Source organism: Triturus cristatus, chromosome 4_2 (genome assembly GCF_964204655.1).
Source record: "Triturus cristatus chromosome 4_2, aTriCri1.1, whole genome shotgun sequence".
NCBI lineage: Eukaryota > Metazoa > Chordata > Amphibia > Caudata > Salamandridae > Triturus > Triturus cristatus.
The window spans coordinates 767,782,088-767,802,288 of NC_140586.1; the positions used below are offsets into that span (position 1 = coordinate 767,782,088).

Consider the following 20,201-nt stretch of genomic DNA (forward strand, 5'->3'; position numbering starts at 1 on the left):
TGAGTAACATCACTGCAGAACTAACTGCTGACCGCCTTGTCACGCTTCAGAACAGGATGGTATTAGATATCATCCTTGCTGACCGTGGGGGCGTACGCAGATTGATCGGATCTAGCTGCTGCATTTTTATTCCAGACAACGCCCCTACAGTATACCAAGCCATCTCTAAGCTACATAAGATTGCTGACTCCGTTCACCAGGATGAAGGGAATTGGTCTCTGATGGGATGGTTTGGGGGACTACTGTCTACATGGGGGTGGAAGATTCTTACATTTGTCGGAGCGGCTTTGGATATTCTCTTCTCATGTTGCCTTTGCCTAAAATGTTTTCCAGCTATATGCGGGCTCTGCGCCACCCTGTGTGTTCCAAAACCGGTATCACAGAAAGCAGCGGACACAAAGATAATGCTGCAACAACAACTTGTAGATTTCATGGCTATTGAAGTCGATTCAGATTAGAAACAGCCTCTGGTTTCTTTGCCTGAGTAATGGCAAAAGGAGGGTCTGAGGAAATTCAAATACGGCCCCATCTTTGTTTGTAACACCATTATGCTGTTGCCCTCACTCAGGCCCCCTTCAACCTCCATAGCGTTTCTCTCACGTTCTATATTGTTGGACATATTACACGACCTTTCCTGTTTCCCTGAGCTAAGTCCATTCTGAGACCCCTCTCGAAGCAACTAATTCCCCAGATAACCATCTATTGACCTTTGGTGACTGTCCTCGACCTCTCCAGTTGTTTTACGAATCACCATCTTCAACACGCAAACGCGTCCTGTCGTAAACTGATTTAACCCAGGAATGGCTATGCCACCTGACCTATAGGGTCGGGTAGAGAACACAACCGTAGGGAAGGAATTTCTATTGCCCATTATCCTGTATCTTGTACAAAGAATGTTTTCTTGTGGATGATTTGTATTTTTATTGCACATGGAGGGGGTTGTTGCTTTAGGGGATTCAAGCGCTTCAAAAGACTGTGAGCCACGGATTGAAGTGGCAGTCTCCTGAGAACCTACCTCTGATGTACTTCCGGGACAACTGTACCTAGCTGCAGCTAATAAATGTAAATTCCTATGCCAGGCAGAGTGTTCCGTGTCTCTGTAATTTGGAAGGCGAACTCAGAAGATTTCAGGCGTACCCTGCGCCGCCAGGCTTAAATAGCCCGGTTCTTCAATATGGTGAAATATGTAAACCATTTCTCAGATCTAAGCGCCAACCTCAGAGAACTTACAAAGAACAACACTCAATTCAAATGGGCAGATGAACATCAGACATCATTTTCTAAAGTAAAGGAAGGTATACTCTCTGCTCCGTATTTGTGCAACTTTGAACACAACCGCAGGACCTTTCTTACTACAGATGCAAGTGGGAAAGGGTTAGGGGCTACCCTATCGCAAGTTATTGATGGCAAAGAAAGAATTGTTGTGTTTGCATCACGATCCCTTACCAAAGCGGAAAGGAACTATTCGGTGGTGGAAAGAGAAGCGTTGGCTTGTTTTTGGGGGGTGAAACATTTCAAATTCTTTCTGTGGGGTATTCAATTTTGTTTACGTACTGATCATAAACCTCTAATTTTCATGTTTAACCCAAAGAATAACTCATGTAACACTCTCCGCATAGCTAAGTGGTTACTAAGCTTAGAGGGTTTCTGTTTCACAATCAAATATGTTCCTGGTATTCAAAATTCTGCAGCAGATTTCCTGTCTAGAAGTCCAATTGACAAGGAGGAACAATTCGAAACTCCTGAGTACCCGGTCTTCCAACTCAACCTGAATACCATCACTACACAGGAATGGCTAGATTGCATGAACTCAGACAACACTATGACACAGGTCATTTCTTACACTACAGGGTTGGCCCGATTCTTCTGATCAGATTTGTGCAGATGTAAGGATGTTGTGGGAGGTACGTTTTGAGCTTAACTTAGATCAAGGTATTTTATTCAGAAATGATAAAATAATTCCACCAGAGTCTATTAGGAGTAAATTAATTGACCTTGTTCACGAGGGCCACTTGGGCAGGAGCTTAACGAAGGCAAGGTTACGTGAAAGGTATTGGTTCCCCAAAATGGACTCGTTAGTGGAGACAAATGTAAAAAATATTGCGTTACATGTTCCAACAGTGACAAATCTAGAGTAACCAGGAAATTCCCCATCTCCCCTATAGCTGTACCAGATAAACCATGGGAGAAGATTGCATTGGACATCATAGGTCCTCTCATTTTCAAGGGGGTGGGGAAACAGTTCGCACTGGTCTTAGTTGACTTCCATTCTCACTGGACCGTAGTCAAAATGGTCTACCAGGTAACTACTGCATCTGTAATTCAATTTCTTAAAGATACATTTGCTCAGGAAGGCAAACCATCCTCCATGATCACTGATAACGGAGTCCAGTTTACGTCCCACGCCATGACAGAGTTCTTAAGTAAACTTAATATATCACATTTGAGAACGCCACTATACTGTCCAAGGGCAAATGGGTTAGTGGAAAGAATGAACCGCATGGTCAAAGGTTGTATACAATTGGCGGTGGTAAATAGAATACCCACTGAACAAGTGTTACAAGAAATGTTGTGGGCTTATCACACCACTCCGAATTCAGTTACTGGTATGTCTCCTTTTTCGGCTTTAAGAGGAAGGAAACCGGGTACAAAAATTTTCCCGAATTGGTTAGGAGGGGGATCCCACATCACTATGGACATGCAAGCTTTCAGGGACAAAATTGATGCACACCAAACCAAGTACAAAATTCAGTATGACACTAAACATGGGACCAAAATCCCACAATGGAAAGTGGAAGACTGGGTATGCATTAAGATGCCAAGAAGGAGCGATCCTGAAACTAAGTTTTCAAAACCTATGCGCATCACAGCTGTAAGAAACAACACAGCCATATTAGATAATGACCAAATGTGGAGCATGGATAGGTTAGTTAAATCTCAACACTCACACAGCCAATCTTATGACCATGCAGCAGTGACACAAAATCAAGACCTCAATGATTTACCTATCACACGAAGAACACGCAAAACTCAAGTTTGGCACAAAGACTTTATTAGGTACAAGTAATTATCTGTTTACTTTAAGTGAAAATTTGTTGTATTACAATGTTTATTCGTTTGTATTAAGGGGAAGATGTGTTACGATGTGTTTTCTTTCCAAGGTATGTTACATTCACTGATTAGTATAATTATACTTGGTATGTTCCTCCTGTATCACCCCTACTTTGTATTGGTTTGTTCCGAGTCCCTGAAGTGGACCTTAGAATGTTGAGTGAGAGACTGGAGGAATACTGGTGGAGAGAGGAGTTAGGAAATAAATGATTCTACTCTTACCTTCTGGAGTTTTCATCTTTATATCAGATACCTTCTTATAAGAATGTAAGCAGAATTGTCTTATTTTAAATCAACAATTGTTGCATGGCCTAAAGCCTTTATTTACAGGACCTATGATTTACTTTAAGTTGTTTCTTTACAAAAGTGACAAAATCATATCTGGATGGAATTAAAATCAATAGTAGCATTTGCACAAAACTATCCGAGAAGTATTTGGTACTGCCCTATCCCTTGTGTGGATGTTTAGTTGCGTGTTTTTGTGCACGCTTGACGTGTCCAGTCAAGCAGGCGCCCTTTTTTAGCAAGAAATGTTTACATTTGTCAAAGTTGAGGAGTTGAGTGGGCAGCAATAATAATCTTGGTCGGTTTCTATTATGTAAGCAGTCATAACTGACCTATAATTAAATAATCATTTGTCACTTTGATTTTAAGAGCGCATATCTGGAACGAGGCTCTCCTTGATGTGCAATAGAGTTATTACAGAGCTTGAGATTAATAATAAAAGAAGAAAAAGAGGAAAGATAGAAAGCTTTAAGAGAAAGAATAAGAAAGAGAATAGAATGAGAAAAAACGAATTAGAAACAGAAAAAAGGGCGACAAGAAAAATTAGGAGAAGAAACCTGATATAAAGACGAAAAAAAAAACTGTAGCAAAAGAGATAGGCCAGTGGAAAAAGAACAATAATTATTCAGAATAATAGTATAAAGAGTGGGAAAATGTAGTTTGCGTAGGTTACTTATTGAATAACCTTCTTTTAAAAATCAGATTTCAGTGAGTTTATATAAAATCCCTAAAATGCCTTGGGTTGCAAAGGTTAGGTTAGGTTAGGTACGGTTGGTCCAATTCTAAACAAGTGAAGGGGGTATCCTGAACGGCATGGGGACAGAGAGACCAGCTCACTGCTGCTTCCTAAGGCTCCATTCGTTTCAGGTTCAGAATCATGAGACCAGCGCCCTCTAGAGGACAAATCCCAGGTCTGAGTTAAAAAATAAAGTTCACGCCGGGATGTTTGGAAAGCTGAAAGCTGATTTGGGAGCCCGCGCTGCATATGACCGAGTTGTAAAACTTCCTGGCACAAGCTGATATGCAGATCAGCGTCCACCCCTCCTCGCGGCGGTTTAAAGAGCAATCCTCAGCCCAACCCCCCAGCAGCCCACCTGTAGTGCAGTGTGGAAGCGAAGGGTTAAAAGTGGTTCTTGCCGCGTAACCGGATCCCCCCTCTAACTTGTTCGTCAGTTCTGGCGCTGCTTTTGCTCTACAGACAAGGGAGCACACTTTGGACGCACACTCTCGTGTTTGCCCGGATTATTCCCAGTCGTGACAGCACCTCTGTCAGCCTCTGATTGCCTCACCCCGCCCTCCCCGCGGGCGGCAGGACAGATCCCCCATCCGCCGGACCTTTCCCTCTGCCGAAGCTGAGGGAACTGTCCCAGACAGCATGGCAGAGTCGTCCCGGAGCCCTCTGAGGCGGTGTGACCTTGCGCACACGGTGTGACTGTGCTGTCCCTGCCTCTGCTCCCCCCTGCCCTGCGCGGGCCGCATGCACTTGCTGGCTGTGGAGGGGACTCGCGCGCTTTGAAACCACTTCTCCCCTGAAGACAGGATGCAACCTCTGGCCGGGCTGCAATGGTTCATCTTGAGCGTGCTGCCGCTGACTGTAACCTGCAGGAAGCATCTGGTGGACCCCACGAGGCGCTGTGAGCCCCCAACATCGGTGAGATGACCCCGTTTATGACTGCTAACCTCACCTTTACACTGTATAACTTTCCACGAGATTGCCTCTCTCCCTGTTGTTGCCTTTGCAGGTTCAGGCACCAATTGCAAATATTGACCCCAAGTGTTCACGACCCACATCAACAGCACACAGCAAGCGCGCTAATGGGATGTTGATGCCACTTAGAGGTGCTTCACGTCCTTGTTTGTACTGACACACTTACGCTCTAGTGTGCTAATGGGGTCTTCACCGCGGCGAGTTGACAAGGCGCGCGCCTGTGTGTGCCATTCACGTGCAGTTCATTTAACAATTGTTTAGTTTGAAGATTGTTATGATTATTGTAGCACAGGCATTGCATACAGAGCAATGCCGCGCATCCTCATTCTATGCTGCACATATACATAATGTGCAAGACAGCAGTGGTTGACTGTTGCTGACAAGGGGGTTATTTGTCCTTTAAGTGCCATTTCATTTGCAGAACATCTATCTATCTATCTATCTATCTATCTATCTATCTATCTATCTATCTATCTATCTATCTATCTATCTATCTATCTATCTATCTATCTATCTATCTATCTATCTATCTGTCTGTCTGTCTGTCTGTCTGTCTATCTATCTATCTATCTATCTATCTATCTATCTATCTATCTATCTATCTATCCATCTATCTGCCTTCTTGCCTATCTATTCCGTCAGTCTCTGTCTATCTGGCATTTTAGCGCCTAGGCACCACTGGGTAGTAGAGCGCTCTGCAAGTTCAATTTGCATTTAATTTCATTTATCTGTCGACCTCTGTCTATCTCCCCAACCCTCTCTCTCGCTCTCTCATCCCTCTACCTACCTACACAGACACCTTTTCATATAATTATCTGTCTCTTCATACATCTGACTGCCAGTCCACCTCTCCCCTGCCTGTTTTCCAGTCCTTCTTTCTACCTAGCTACCTGCGTTGCTCTCTCTAGTTGCACACATTCACTCTCCACGAGACACGAACTCTAAACCAGACTTCAATGTTTAATTACATTATTTAATCCTCTTAAAAAACTGCCATATACTGCGCCCGAATTACTTTATCAGGCACAATCGGAACTGATTATTGCTTTTTAATTAAAAATGCCCATTGCTATGTCATGTCTTGCCTGTTAACTGATGGCATGTCCCTTCTGTTTCCACCCAGCAAAGTGACTTGAATTCCTTTTTGTGGACCATCAAGAGAGACCCCCCAGCCTACATGTTTGGAACGATCCATGTGCCCTACACACGGGTGTGGGACTTCATCCCTGATAACTCCAAGCGAGCCTTCCGGGAGAGCTCGAGTGTCTACTTCGAGCTGGACCTCACGGACCCCTACACCATCTCGGCTCTGGCGAGCTGCCAGATGCTGCCTCACGGGGAGAACCTCCAGGACGTGCTGCCGCGCGACCTGTACCGCCGGCTGAAGCGGCACCTGGACTACGTCAAGGTCATGATGCCCTACTGGATGACCCCGGACCAGAGGGGCAAAGGGCTCTACGCCGACTACCTCTTCAACGCCATCGCGGGCAACTGGGAGAGGAAGCGGCCTGTGTGGGTGATGCTGATGGTCAACTCTCTGACCGAGACGGACATCCGGTCGCGAGGAGTGCCCGTGCTGGACCTGTACCTGGCGCAGGAGGCCGAGCGGATGCGGAAGCGGACCGGAGCGGTGGAGCGGGTGGAGGAGCAATGCCACCCTCTGAACGGACTCAACTTCTCCCAGGTGAGGAACGCGCGTCATGCTTCATCTCGAGCGAGCCCCTCAGGCGCTGGTGGAATAAGGCTCTTACCTGTAGTCATTCTTTACATGCAAATGTATGAAATAAGCAGAAGCAGCAAGTCTGGTTAACATATGGTTTTACCGTTTTCAGGCCCTCACTGAGAACATTTCAGAAGTATAGAAAGGCGTGTTAAATGTGGTATTGTGGCGTTAAACATGCGGTAATACCGCTACACTGCACATGAGAGCTATGTCTGGTAGCAGAACCAGAAAGATGATGATTATACTATGTCTGCACGTCATTCCTCGTAATCCAATCAGCGCAGTAAAATGGCCATTAGTGTGTGTGCTAACGCAATTAGTGACGTGTCCGTCGTGTTTCCGCAGAGAACCCATCCTTTCTGATTGAAGGCTTCAATGTGTGTATCTGGTCTGGGGTCTTACGTGAAACTGTAATGTATTTGCTGGTAGCTTGTCTGCTTGCTGAGTGAGTTTGCTTGGTGTCAACGAGCCACCAATGGGCCAGCAGAGATATCCGTCGCAGGACATTAACACTGTAGAACGTATATGCAGACCCCAACTCACAGGGTGTGACCATGCGTCACACGATTTCGGATCTCTTCACACGGTCCCGCGTGAGGAGTCGGAATCACAGGGTGACAGGGCAGAGAAGCTGAAAATCACTGGAGCAGTGCGGGTTTCCAGCTCCTCTTTGGAGACTGCCCCAGCCAGCCGAAGTCCATGAAGAGGTGTGAAAACACCCCGGGACATGGGCAGCCTTTGTGTTTTTGTTTTTTCGGAGGGGGGAGGAGGTCAATGGGGGCAAGGCACAGGGACAGACGGGCCTTAAAGCAGTTCAGCATAAAGCCCCGCACCCTCCAAGGCCACACCCCCTTATCACACTACGAATTTTATTTTCAAGTGAGCAGGTCTACATATGTCAACGCCAAAAATAAAATGATAAAACTTCAGAAAAGAATAGCGAACAGCCTGTGAGTGAATACATCGCTGCTCCAATGTAAAGTTTTGCAATCACAAAGCTATAATTATTGTGCGCTCCAATTTAAGCTTTTGGAATCACAAAGATCTATATTTATTGTGCAGAAGTGAAGGAAATTAATTGTGAGTTGTGACGTGGGAACGAAACGTTTCAGGCCATGTAAACATCTGCAGATACATGCTTTATATGGTGCACTCGCTGGAAGGCTGTTTATTCTGCCTTCCAGTGAGTTGGGTCCCACAACCTGTCAGCAGTAACTTGCCCGACAAGAGCTCTGCCTAATCAGGGCGCTGAGTTGCTCCGTGATCCGCGGGCTCAGATGTCAGAAAGCCGAGCCGACCGCGCACGTGTTACACGTCTAGCGCCTCTGAGAAGCGCGAGGCTGCGCGCCGTAAAAACGTCCTCTCAGTACATACACCGCGATGTGCCATGGTGGGGGGGAAGGTGGGGAGGGGGGTCGAGCAGGCACGGCAAAACACGAGGGGCTGGCTGAGGTGTGGGGAGTGAGGAGGAGGGTGAGAAGGAAGGCAGGCAGGCGGGGAGGGAAGAAGGAAGGCGCGAGGCTGGAATGGGAAGTAAAAAACCCAGAGTCAAATAATGAAACGGGGAAAAATAGGTGCAGATTGTTACACAAAGTTTAAGGAGAGAAACAAAAGAGCAATTCTGTGGTTATGCATTCTGTTACTAAAAACGTATTGTTTTCTGGAACAGTTTACCTCAAGTGAGGAATGCATGCATTTTCTCTGTGCCTCAGTCTTGACTGAAATCATTGCCTCGCGCAGGCCTGCGGGCCACCGCTGTTCAGGGTCGTGTCTCATGTTTTACTTTTGCGGCCAGGAGTGCTTGACGACCATGGCATGTGTTTTTAGCAGAATCAGTTGTTTTTCGTCTGTGTTGTTTCATCGGGATATACTGGTGGCTCAGGTGTCACCGTCCATCAGTTCTCTGAGACAAGCACCTTTGTGTAAGGGTGGGAACTCAATCAGTTGTCTGCCACCCACCTACCTGTGACATGTCCCGGACTCTCAGCTATCCATTCACTAAAATACCAGAGCAACTGGAAATGACTTCTTTCATGCATGGCTGCGTACCGCCAGTAATGTCACTTGACCTTTGACCCATGGTGACATTATAGGAAGTGACATCATACGACCTTTGACATCAATGACATCAGAGGACGTCACATGATTTATGTCCTTAAGACGCCATAGCATGTGATGTCTTCACTGGATTAAAAGAAACAGCAAAACGTGCAAGATCAAAAATTGAAGCAGTGCAGAAAATAAGAACTCATTGTAATGGCTACAGTTTCACTAACCAGGGTCCTGCCATGACACGCCAGCGGAGCAGCCATTGCATGCTAGGATGAACCTTTGGTATGAGCGTGGCGCAGCCATCACATGCCCAGTACAACCCCACCTGGCCACGTGCAGTAGCAATATGTGCCACATGACCTCCTGACATGCAGCAGCACAGCCACTGCTGCCCTGAAGACGCTCAGGGGCAGCCCTCATGTGCATGGACGCAGCCATACAGACGGAGACCCCATAGGCCCCGAGCATAGCAGTCAAACGCCAGACACAGTTTGAAATGCCTTGACATAGTCTTAAATGTCCAAACAGGACAAACAGGCCCACTGTGACGCGAGGCACCGAATGAAGTGACCAGCACCACAATCAGTCGAGCATCAGCCCCAAGGCATGTGCTCCATTGTCTAGGCAGACAGAGATGGGGCATAAATCATCACTGACAGCTGCACGAGGCCTGCCCTTCCGGTCCACCCATTCACCTGTCTGCAGCTCTGTAGTCATTTCCCATCTTTGCAGGTGCATTCCAATAACTTTACTACTGTAGTTATGGAAGGCCTTTTGAACTCTGTCGTTTTTGTCTCATTCCTGGTCCTTATGATCACTGACGGATGGTGTGATGTCTTTGATGCAGACGCCTTTCTTTGATACTTACACAATGATGTGACGTAGTTTTGTTTCTGTTTAAAAGTTGACATAACAGTTTTGCTGTCACTAAAGTTACAGCTACCCTATTTAATGGTGTTCAGTTTCCCAGCGATGGAAGGATGGGAGGGATCCGGACCTGTGAGTGCTGTCAGCGGGGATTGCTTGGCGGGGAATATTTTAGCATCACCTCTGCATGCAGCTGGAGCGTGGGCAGGTGAACAGGTGTGCACCCTTCATGCAGTCACTCTGCACTCTGTGCTGCAGACAGTCTTGAGGAACTCATTATAACGACAAACACCCATGCGCCTTACTTATCAATCCCAAACTGCAAACTGTATGGCAACTTAAATAGGAGCTTCTGTTGTGACCCAAGATAAAATCAGATGGTTTATATCGTGTATAGCTTCTAATTCAAAACGCAATATATTTAAATACATTTCATTCAGTTCGAAAACACACTTTTGGAATCTCTTTTAAAGGCACATTTCCCTAAAATGTAAACATTTATTGCATGCTTCAATCAATCAATCAAAGACATTTATAGAGCGCACTACATACCCGTAGGGTCTCAAGGCGCTGGGGGTGGGGGGGGGGTGCCGCTACTGCTCGAACAGCCAGGTCTTCAGCTTCTTCCTGAAGGAGAGGTGGTCTTGGGTCAGGCGCAGGTCGGTCGGGAGGGAGTTCCAGGTCTTGGCGGCCAGGTAGGAGAAGGACCTTCCTCCTGTAGTCGCTCTTCGGATGCGGGGGACGGCGGCGAGGGCGTGGTTGGCTGATCGGAGGTGGCGATTGGGAGCGTAGAAGTTGATTCGGCTGTTGAGGTAGCTCGGGCCTTGGTCGTGTAGGGCTTTGTGTGCGTGGGTGAGGAGGCGGAAGGTGATTCTTTTGTTGACGGGGAGCCAGTGCAGGTCTCTCAGATGTCCGGAGATGTGGCTGGTTCGTGGGATGTCGAGGATGAGTCTGGCTGAGGCGTTCTGGATCCGCTGGAGTCTCTTCTGGAGCTTGGCGGTGGTACCGGCGTAGAGGGCGTTGCCGTAGTCCAGTCGGCTGGTGACGAGGGCCTGGGTGACGTTCTTCCTGGTCTCGGTGGGGATCCACCAGAAGATCTTCCGTAGCATGCGTAGGATGTTGAAGCACGCCGAGGAGACGTTGTTGACTTGCCTGGTCATGGAGAGGGAGGAGTCCAGGATGAAGCCCAGGTTGCGTGCATGGTCTGTCGGTTTGGGTGCGGTGCCCAGGGCGGGAGGCCACCAGGAGTCGTCCCAGGCGGAGGGTGAGGAGCCCAGGATGAGGACCTCCGTCTTGTCCGAGTTCAGTTTCAGGCGGCTGGTCGTCATCCACTCGGCTACCTCTTTCATCCCTTCGTGCAGGTTGGCTCTGGCGGTGGCGGGGTCGTTGGTCAGGGAGAGGATCAGCTGGGTGTCGTCGGCGTAGGAGATTATGTTGAGGTTGTGTTGGCGTGCGATGGCCGCGAGGGGGCTCATGTAGACGTTGAAGAGGGTGGGGCTCAGTGAGGATCCTTGAGGGACGCCGCAGAAGACTTCGGTGGCCTCTGACTTGTACGGTGGTAGACGGACTCTCTGTGTTCTTCCGTCGAGGAAGGAGATGATCCATTCCAGCGCCTTGTCCTGGATTCCGACGTTGCTGAGGCGCTGTACTAGGGTGCGGTGGCAGACAGTGTCGAATGCTGCGGAGAGGTCTAGGAGGATGAGGGCCGCTGTTTCTCCGTTGTCCATCAGGGCTCGAATGTCATCGGTGGCGGCGATGAGGGCGGTCTCGGTGCTGTGATTTGCTCGGAAGCCGGACTGTGAGGGGTCGAGGGATCCATTCGTCTCGAGGAAGGCGGCCATCTGCTTGTTGACGGTCTTCTCGATGACTTTGGCTGGGAACGGGAGGAGCGAGATGGGGCGGTAGTTCTTGAGTTCGGTGGGGTCCGCTGTGGGTTTCTTGAGTAGAGCGCTGAGTTCGGCGTGCTTCCAGCTTTCCGGGAAGGTGGCGGTGTCGAAGGATGTGTTGATGATGTCTCGCAGGTGGGGTGCGATGACAGCGTCAGCCTTGTTGAAGACGTGGTGAGGGCAGGGGTCGGTCGGTGATCCGGAGTGGATGGAGTTCATCGTGCGGATGGTGTCTTCGGTGCTGATCGGGGTCCAGGCGTGGAGGGTGGTGGTGAGGGGTGGTTGTTCGGGCTTGGTGTGCGTTTGTTGGTTGTTGAAGCTGTTGTGTATGTCAGCGATCTTGTTGTGGAAGTATGAAGCGAGGGAGTTGCAGAGGTCTTGCGATGGGGTGATGTCGTTGTTTCCTGCGCTGGGGTTGGATAGCTCTTTCACGATGTTGAAGAGTTCCTTGTAGTTGTGTGCGTTGTTGTCCAGCCGGTCCTTGAAAGCAGTTTTCTTGGCGGCGCGGATCAGCTGGTGGTGCTTCCGGGTGGCCAGCTTGAAGGTGGTTCTGTTGTCCGGTGTAGGATCCCTTCTCCAGACTTTCTCGAGGGCTCGGCAGTTCTTCTTGGAGCTCTTGAGTTCGTCGGTGAACCACGGGGCTTTCTTGCTGCCGGGTCTGCTGGGCGGGGTCCTCAGCGGGGCGAGTTCGTCCGCGCAGTTGCTGATCCACTTCGTGAGGTTGTCGGCGGCCTGGCTGGGGTTCGCTGAGCTGGCAGGAGGGTGCTGGCTCAGGGAGGTGGCGAGCTGGTCTGCTGTGATCTTGTTCCAGCTTCTGCGGGCGGCCTGTTGCTGGTGGTGGTGAGTCGTCGTTCTCTTGAAGGTGAAGTGGACGCAGCTGTGGTCCGTCCATTGTAGCTCTGTGGCGTGGCTGAAGTCTATGTCTGTGCAGGACGAGAAGACTGCGTCGAGTGTGTGTCCGGCGAGGTGGGTGGGGGTGGACACCAGCTGCTTGAGTCCAAGATTGGCGAGGTTGTCGAGCAGGGTGCTGGTGTTGCGGTCGTTGTTCTTCTCCAGGTGGAAGTTGAGGTCCCCCAGGAGGATGTAGTCGGCGGAGGGGAGGGAATGCTGGCTGACGAAGTCGGCGATGTCCTCGCTGAATTGTGTGCGTGGTCCCGGGGGTCGGTAGATCAGGGTGCCTCTGAGGGTGGTCTTCGGGTCGGTGTGGATCTGGAAATGCAGGTGTTCGGCGGTGGTCAGGGTGTCGTCGGTGCTGGTCGTGATGCGGATGGTGTTCCTGTGGATGATGGCGATGCCTCCTCCCATCTGGTTGGCGTTGCGGTCCCTCCGGACGATCTTGTAGCCCTCCGGGATAGCGATGGCGATGTCGGGAGCTGAAGAGGCGTTCATCCAGGTCTCTGTGAGGAAGGCAACGTCAGGGGCTGTGGCGTCTAGGAGGTTCCAGAGTTCGATGGCGTGTCTGTGGACGGAGCGGGTGTTGAGCAGGATGCACTTGAGGTGGGTGCTGCTGGTGTTCGACTTGGCGGCTGCTGGTGCGGGGCAGGTCCGGATGCAGGTGAATTTGCAGGCGTGGCAGCTGAAAGGTCCGTGGGTGCGTCGTGGTGTAGCTTGATGGCAATCTGGGAGTCGGCCGGTGTTGAGTGCGTTGAGGGTGGCGGCGGAGTACGTCTGGCGGGTCGGCCGGGGTCTTCGAGGTCCAGGGGTCCTGGCACTGGGCGCGGTCCAGGCGCAGATGGGCGTAGACGGGCTTGCCTTTGGCGCGCCTTCGGTGCACAATCGGCGAGCCCGCTGCGCGTGACCGCTGCGCGTTCGCACGGTCGCCATATAAGGCGAAGTGCGCGGGTGGGCGGAGCAGCTGGGAGGCGGGAGCGAGGCAGGCAGCGAGGCAGAGGGCAGGCAATGGGCACACGCAGCAGCTGGTGGCCGTGCGGCGCGGGGGTGTTCCACAAGTGGGTCACACTCACCTGCGTCGCACGGTCGCCATATAAGGCCAAGTGCGCGGGTGGGCAGAGCAGCTGGGAGGCGGGAGCGGGGAGGGAACAGAAGGAAAGAAAGGGGCGGGGTCAGCGGTGGTGGCGGGAAGCGGGGAGCGGGGAGGGAAGACGGAGGGCGGCGAGGTAGGCGGGCAACCAGGAAGGAAAACGCTGGCACTGGCACACAACAACAATAAAAATACAGCAGGCACAAATGGAGATCAGTACGTTAACACGGGCACAAAGGAGAAAATAACAGGCACAAATGACGGCAAAAACAAACCAAAACACACAACAGCGGAGTCAGCCGGCAGCCGGCAGCGAGGCAGGCAGCGAGGCAGAGGGCAGGCAATGGGCACACGCAGCAGCTGGTGGCCGTGCGGCGCGGGGGTGTTCCACAAGCTTAAAATTAAGTCTGATCTAATTTATGTTAGAGGATGTTGTATTGCATGTGCTTTGAATCTTAACACCATATATTGTTTGTGTCTAGCCCTCGTTATTCAGTTTTGTATCTTTTTTGTTGTGTTATTAACAGCTGCTAATATTATCTAATTAAGCATACTTTAGTTTTCGACTTTCACATAATGACTGTATCAAGTTTGCTGGAGGCAGTTTCAGGTGGTGCACATGCATGTGTAGTGGGGATATCACTCAGTGGTGCTCAGTGCCTCGTCAGCGAGAGCATGCAGAAATCATGATATATAACAGCAATGCCAGGCCAGAAGTGTGATGAGCTGGGGCAGCTTTAGTGTAGCCACAGACCTACGTTTCAAGTCCTTTGATACCAGAAAACTGGGGAACCTTAGAACACGGAGTCTGCAGAAAGACAAAGGAAATGTCTGACAATCTTAGCTCGTGAAGTAAGCATGATTCTTAAGGGCCTATTTACTCTTTGTTTATGGCTCTGCCTTTGCAACCTCTTAGCCAGGGGTCAGTGCCAGAGACAAACAGAGTGCAAGCCTGGGTTAGAAACTGCTAAGTCTGCAGAGCAAGGACTTCCTGTTATTCCATGTTCTCATGTTATTAACAAGATGGAGTCTTCTTTGACTTGTTCTCATCTTTCCAGCTCCACATTCCAAACAGTTTCCAGATTATTGCTCCCACTTCTAGTCTCTCGACGGACACGGTTCACGGCAGTAGTGGGATTTTTACCATCCATTTTCAGGAGGCCTGTCCATTGTGCTGTACTTTTGTTTGCCCCAGTTTCATCTTTACAACAGCAAAGCCTCACTTTATCAATGATGGAGAAAATCACGTGGACAGTGCCTGATTGGCCATCTAATTCACACTGGCCAGTCCACGATTAGTTTTTTATGGCACCAACTCCCTGAAGTTCCATCATAACTCACAGTGATGCGCCACAGAATCCCCATCAAGTGTCTGAGATTTGCATGAATAAGGTTTTCAGTTTCTCGCCATCACCTGTAATATGGGTATTTGCCATTATCCAAATCTTTAGTGGTAGACTTCTAAGGTTGCCATGCCTCTCCAGCATGGTGGGATTGCTGCAACAGAGTGTTTTTCTCTCACCACGTTCCCTATGTTTTGAGTGAAGCAGCCGTTGGACAATAACAGCCACCAGGGTGGCGGCCATCTTGAAGCAAGGCAGACCTCCCTCAGTTGTGTGGTGGAGGTGTAGAGAATGTATTGAATGTCCTGTCTACCCTCAGGGTGAGTTTGCATGTTAAATGTTTTAAAACATGAAATACATACAATTATGCACTGGATGTCACGTTTGAAAGACAGACTCAGACTTACCACAATTATACAAATGCTTGATTTTCTAAAAAGGGACTCTAATTCAACCATATTTAAGACTTCAAAGTTACTGGGTAACAGTTGAGGACTGTGCTGTAATTGTACATTCAAACAGAACTCTCAGTTTCCAGACTTGCATGGCCAGGACTGGCTCTTACACCGTTCGGTCTGTCAAGCCTTTCACCTTTATTTCTAGACTATCACAGTGAAGGTTCTCATTTTATGTTGATTGATTCATTGAAGGGTTGTTTTCCATTTATATAATTTTTTGATCTACATTGACAGGCAGTGCGTAGACAGAGGGATAGGAAAGAAAATATATGATACTGACGTTTTAACGAATTTATATAGTGATTGATTCTGCCATTTTGCTGTTTCTAAGCAAAGTAAATGACAGGCATTACTTTTACCTAATCGATCATACCCAGAACGATGAACATAGGTTCGATCTTGTGAGCCGCGAGTTAGATATAGATGTCAGTACAGAGTGTCTAATGGTCTGACCCCCATTGCTGATTTAATGATGATTGCACCGCTATTAAGTCAGAAAGGAGAGGGAGCAGGGGAGAGAGGAGAGGGGAAGAGAGGGGAAGAGAGGGAATGACAAGGAACACTGGCTAATCGGAGGAGCAAGAGATGCCGCAGCATGGATTCAGGAATGCAATAGACACCAATAGACACAGTGAGAGAGGAGGGTGGATGGATGTGTGCAAGACGGCATGGAGACACAAAAATATAATGCTGCGAGAGTTTAATGAATTTGAAGCGTAAGTGACATGCAGAGCCAGCCTTTGCCGAGATAGCGCCCTGGGCTTGGACGGGGAGAGCATTTGGCGCCATTGCTGATGATAGTGAATTAAATGGAGTAGAAGGGGATCCCTTTTGAGTTCACGGGTGAGTACCTGGATGAGCAGGGACTGGCCACAAACGTCCCCGGACCTCCCCCAGCTCACCTACATCCCCGATAGCCTAGCTGCCTCACAATGATGATGGTTTTGTTGAAGTGTGCCAGCAGGGGTCAGAGGGTGAAGGAAGGGCAGAGAAGGGGGGCCAAAACGGGTGTTAAAAACATTGCCTGCCGTATGATTATGAAGAACTAAAACCACTGCAAACTGGCAAATCAGACATAAACAAACAGGCAGGGACAAGGACAAGGCTAGAACAAGACTAGAAGGGCGCTGCAGTTGGCATAGCCTTAATGCACACAGCTCCATGCATCCCTCAGAAAATTGGTGCCCTGGGCCTGGGCCCCGCTCGCCCATGCTAAAGGGCGGAGCTGGTGGTATGGAGACTATGTAATACAATGAAATACAAACCTGAGAAAACCTAAGAGAGCTACACGTGGGCTCGATTTAGAGTTTTGCGTAGACTACTTTGTTGCAGGTGTTGGGGTACCTTCTCCCCAAACTTAAGGTCCGCCCGCCTCATATAGAAGCAGGCGGACCTTCAGTATGTCGACGACAGAGACTGCTCTGTCTCCCCCGCCAACATACTCCTCTGATGGACCAACAGAGCAAGGGCCATCGGATGTTTTGCCATTTGTCCTCCCACCATAATCAGAATGGGAGAACAAATGGCAAGTTTTCACTTTTCAAAACACCTGGCAGTGGAAACTGCAAAATGAAATCCACTCAATGGGGGAAAACTCCCATGGTGAGGGGTTCATTACTTTTTTTATTTAAACAAAAAAAATCCTGCTTTGGGATTTTGTTTCTGAAAAAAACAAAAACATTAAAAGTTTGATTTACACCTCTGTCCTGTCATTTAACTATACCGGTTGCAGAGATTAGAGGTGGGTGAGCCACTGAAAGCTCAAGCCAGGCTCGAGTCTGAAGCCTGGCTCTAGCTCAGCTTGAGGCTATGCTGGAACCATGAGCTCATAACGAGCCGAGCGTTCTTGTGGATTCTGCCTGCCTTCCTCTCTGTAGCCTAGATGTGGCGTTACTGCCAGAGCTGTTGATGCTGGACCTGGGGAGTCTGTTTCGAAGTCTCAGCATCGACTCAACACCCTGTGATTCTGGACAAATCACTTCGGGGCATATTATCAAGAAACAGAGTTAAAATTATCGCCGCTTTAGCGGCAGAAAACTGCCGCTAAAGCGGCGATAATGGGCTAGATAATATGTCCTTGAGAATTCCCATAGAAGCCCATGTCTGGTGTAAACATGGGCTTCTATTGGAATTCTCTGCGGCATATTATCAAGCCCATTATCGCCGCTTTAGCGGCAGTTTTCTGCCGCTTAAGCGGCAATAATTTTAACTCCAAGCTTGATAATATGCCCCATAATCTCCCTGTGCCTACCAAAAATGAATGTGTCCATGTGTAATGTAACTGGTGCTCATGTAATGAGCTCCAATAGCTTTGGGTTGAGTTTGCGCAGAATAAAAACTGCAGAAAAATGTAAAAAATTTAACAATAAGATCTTAACATAAGGAAAGTCAAATAGATATCATCAACTGGCTAATTTGTACAGAGTGAAACCAGAAAACCTGGATGAATCATGGCTTCCCTGCTTACATTGTGTGATCTTAGGCAAATATTTTACTTCACCCCCCACATTTTTTCCCCCGTTATCATGTATAAAAACACTATCAAATATGTCAGTTCGGGATACCAGTAGTACAAAAACCTGTTGTGTTTGATTTAATGGACTATGATGTTGCTCTATAATAATCTGGACCACATACAGGGTTAATGTGACAATTGTCTTGCCTCTTACTTCACTAATGGTTCATGTTTAAAAATGTAAAAGGCTAAACTGAAGTACTTTTAATTAAGTACTTCTCAGTGCATTGCTTTAATGTGACATATTAATGTCAAAGTTACCACATGTCAAACAAATAAGCTTTTTGAATTTTGAAGATACTTTATCATATTTTACGTGATGTTTGGTGTATGATTTACATAGTAAACATTTTCACGTGGCTCGTGCACTGGCTCTAAGATCCGAGCCTGACCCTTGCCTCAGCTCTGGCTCGTCTCTCTCCTGTTAATTTGTTAGCTCGCCCACCTCTAGCACAGATGGATGTAAAATACATGGTGGAATTCGTTTAGATCTGATATTCAGGTGATATACAGAAATATTGCCCCTGGAAAATTCTGAATATTCACTGTTCTCCTGTCCAAAGACATCACATGCTACGTTAACAAAGTAGGTATCCTGTTCCTCTCATCGACAGCATTTCTGGATTTTGTCATTAGCTTATGCCGTGGTCCCTTACATCAGTGATTTCAGAGATTTTTTGTTTCCCACTTTCACTATAACAGAAACTATGGCAACACCTGCAAAAAATGAACATTCAGGAGCTCTCAATCATGTGATGCCTTTCCTATAGGAATGCCACTTTGGCCCATTCTTAATTTCTACAAACATTTCTGGAAAGTTTATCAGTATTTGAAGAATACGCAGTGTAGTATCAAGCAACACATCCCGGTCTTTTGTAGGGTTTGTTGTGTGTCTGTACCACAGCATGATTTATCACTTTGTCTTGTGTCCAGCAGTGTTAGACATTATTCTTTTCAGTCAACAAGATTTGCAGGGGATAGGATTTATCAGTGTCCAGTGCCTCAAAGCAAGACTTGCATGTATACATTGGCTCTTAGTAGGATTTTTTTCGTGTTCATAGCCTCATTGAAAAACCTTTATATAAATTGCTGTTTAGGATTTTTTATGGACTCACAGCAAGATTTTAATTTAGATATATTTGCCCTTAGTATGATGTATCCGTGTCCATTGCTTCACAGCAGAACTTGGCACATATATACATATATATACATAAGATTACTGTGTTTGTTGTTTCTTGGGAGAATTGACAGTATTCATAAATGCCAACATGGTTTTTAGTGTTGATGTCCTCTTGCAATACTTGTCTTTCGTTTTGCTTTCTTATTTTTTGGCAGCATCAATTTTCCCCAATCATCATTAATCTGTATTAGATATTACCAAGAGGGATTTATAAATATTATTTGCCTCCATACAGGACTTGCTAGTATTGGCTTTGGCATAAAAGGAATCACCTATATTATTTGTTCCAAGACAGATTCAGCAGTTTTCCTTTACGGCCACAAAGGTGCTGATGTCCCATGGTTGCCCACCCTCACAAATCCCAATGTCTGCCCGACACCCGTCCATCAATGACCTGGCCTGAGACCAATTCTTTATATTAGAGATCATAAGATCTCTTGGCCATTTATTTTTACATGCAAATTATTTTTTGTCAGACAACAAAAATGTGCACAGTAGCCACATAATTTGCATACACTTACAAGTGAAAAACCTAACCTTAACAGAGACTTTAGTACATGGAAGTCACCTAACCATAACTAGTTTGTTCCTGTGCAACCAACAACACAACCGTTCCTGAGTGAGATCATGGCTGGTTCCATGACCCTTCCTCTTAAATCCCCTGTCCAGAGGATGGGACCCTCCTTATGGGAGGTTCCCACCTTCCCTTTCCCGCACCTAGAGCTCTTGTGCAGGGGGCCCAGGTACCCTTAGAATTCGTACCTCGGGCACCTCTTGCACCCAAGTCCTTCATCCCCCAAAAGGCCTGTGCTAGTTCGCTCCAACTGCACCTGCGCAGGAGGTTGACAGGTAAGGACCGCGTGTCAGCGACCACCCACAACCAGCTGCATTACTGCAATGTCCTTCCAACCTGCTGTCAGCACCCTTTTGAGGGTCCAGTAATGTTGATGTTGTTTACTGGTATAAAAAGGTGCCGTAGGGGCCCCAAAGTGCCCCCACCAATCATGGCCCCACCCGACACCCTGCAGAAATACGATAAATCTAAAATTCACAACATACTTTAAAAGCTGGAAAGGAAAATGTTAGCAATGA

At 47.9% G+C, this 20,201-nt stretch overlaps 1 protein-coding gene across 1 annotated transcript in view; it reads left to right on the top strand.

Annotated features, from left to right (window-relative positions):
- Nucleotides 1–4,499: 4,499 nt before the first annotated feature.
- The window catches only part of LOC146835008 (metalloprotease TIKI2-like), a 606,712-nt gene continuing 591,010 nt past the window's right edge, over nt 4,500–20,201 (top strand). The window contains exons 1-2 of the mRNA XM_085602674.1: nt 4,500–5,047; nt 6,228–6,788. Of these exons, the coding sequence (XP_085458800.1) occupies nt 4,937–5,047; nt 6,228–6,788 (672 nt within the window). The 5' untranslated portion in view covers nt 4,500–4,936. The remainder of the gene's footprint in view (nt 5,048–6,227; nt 6,789–20,201) is intronic.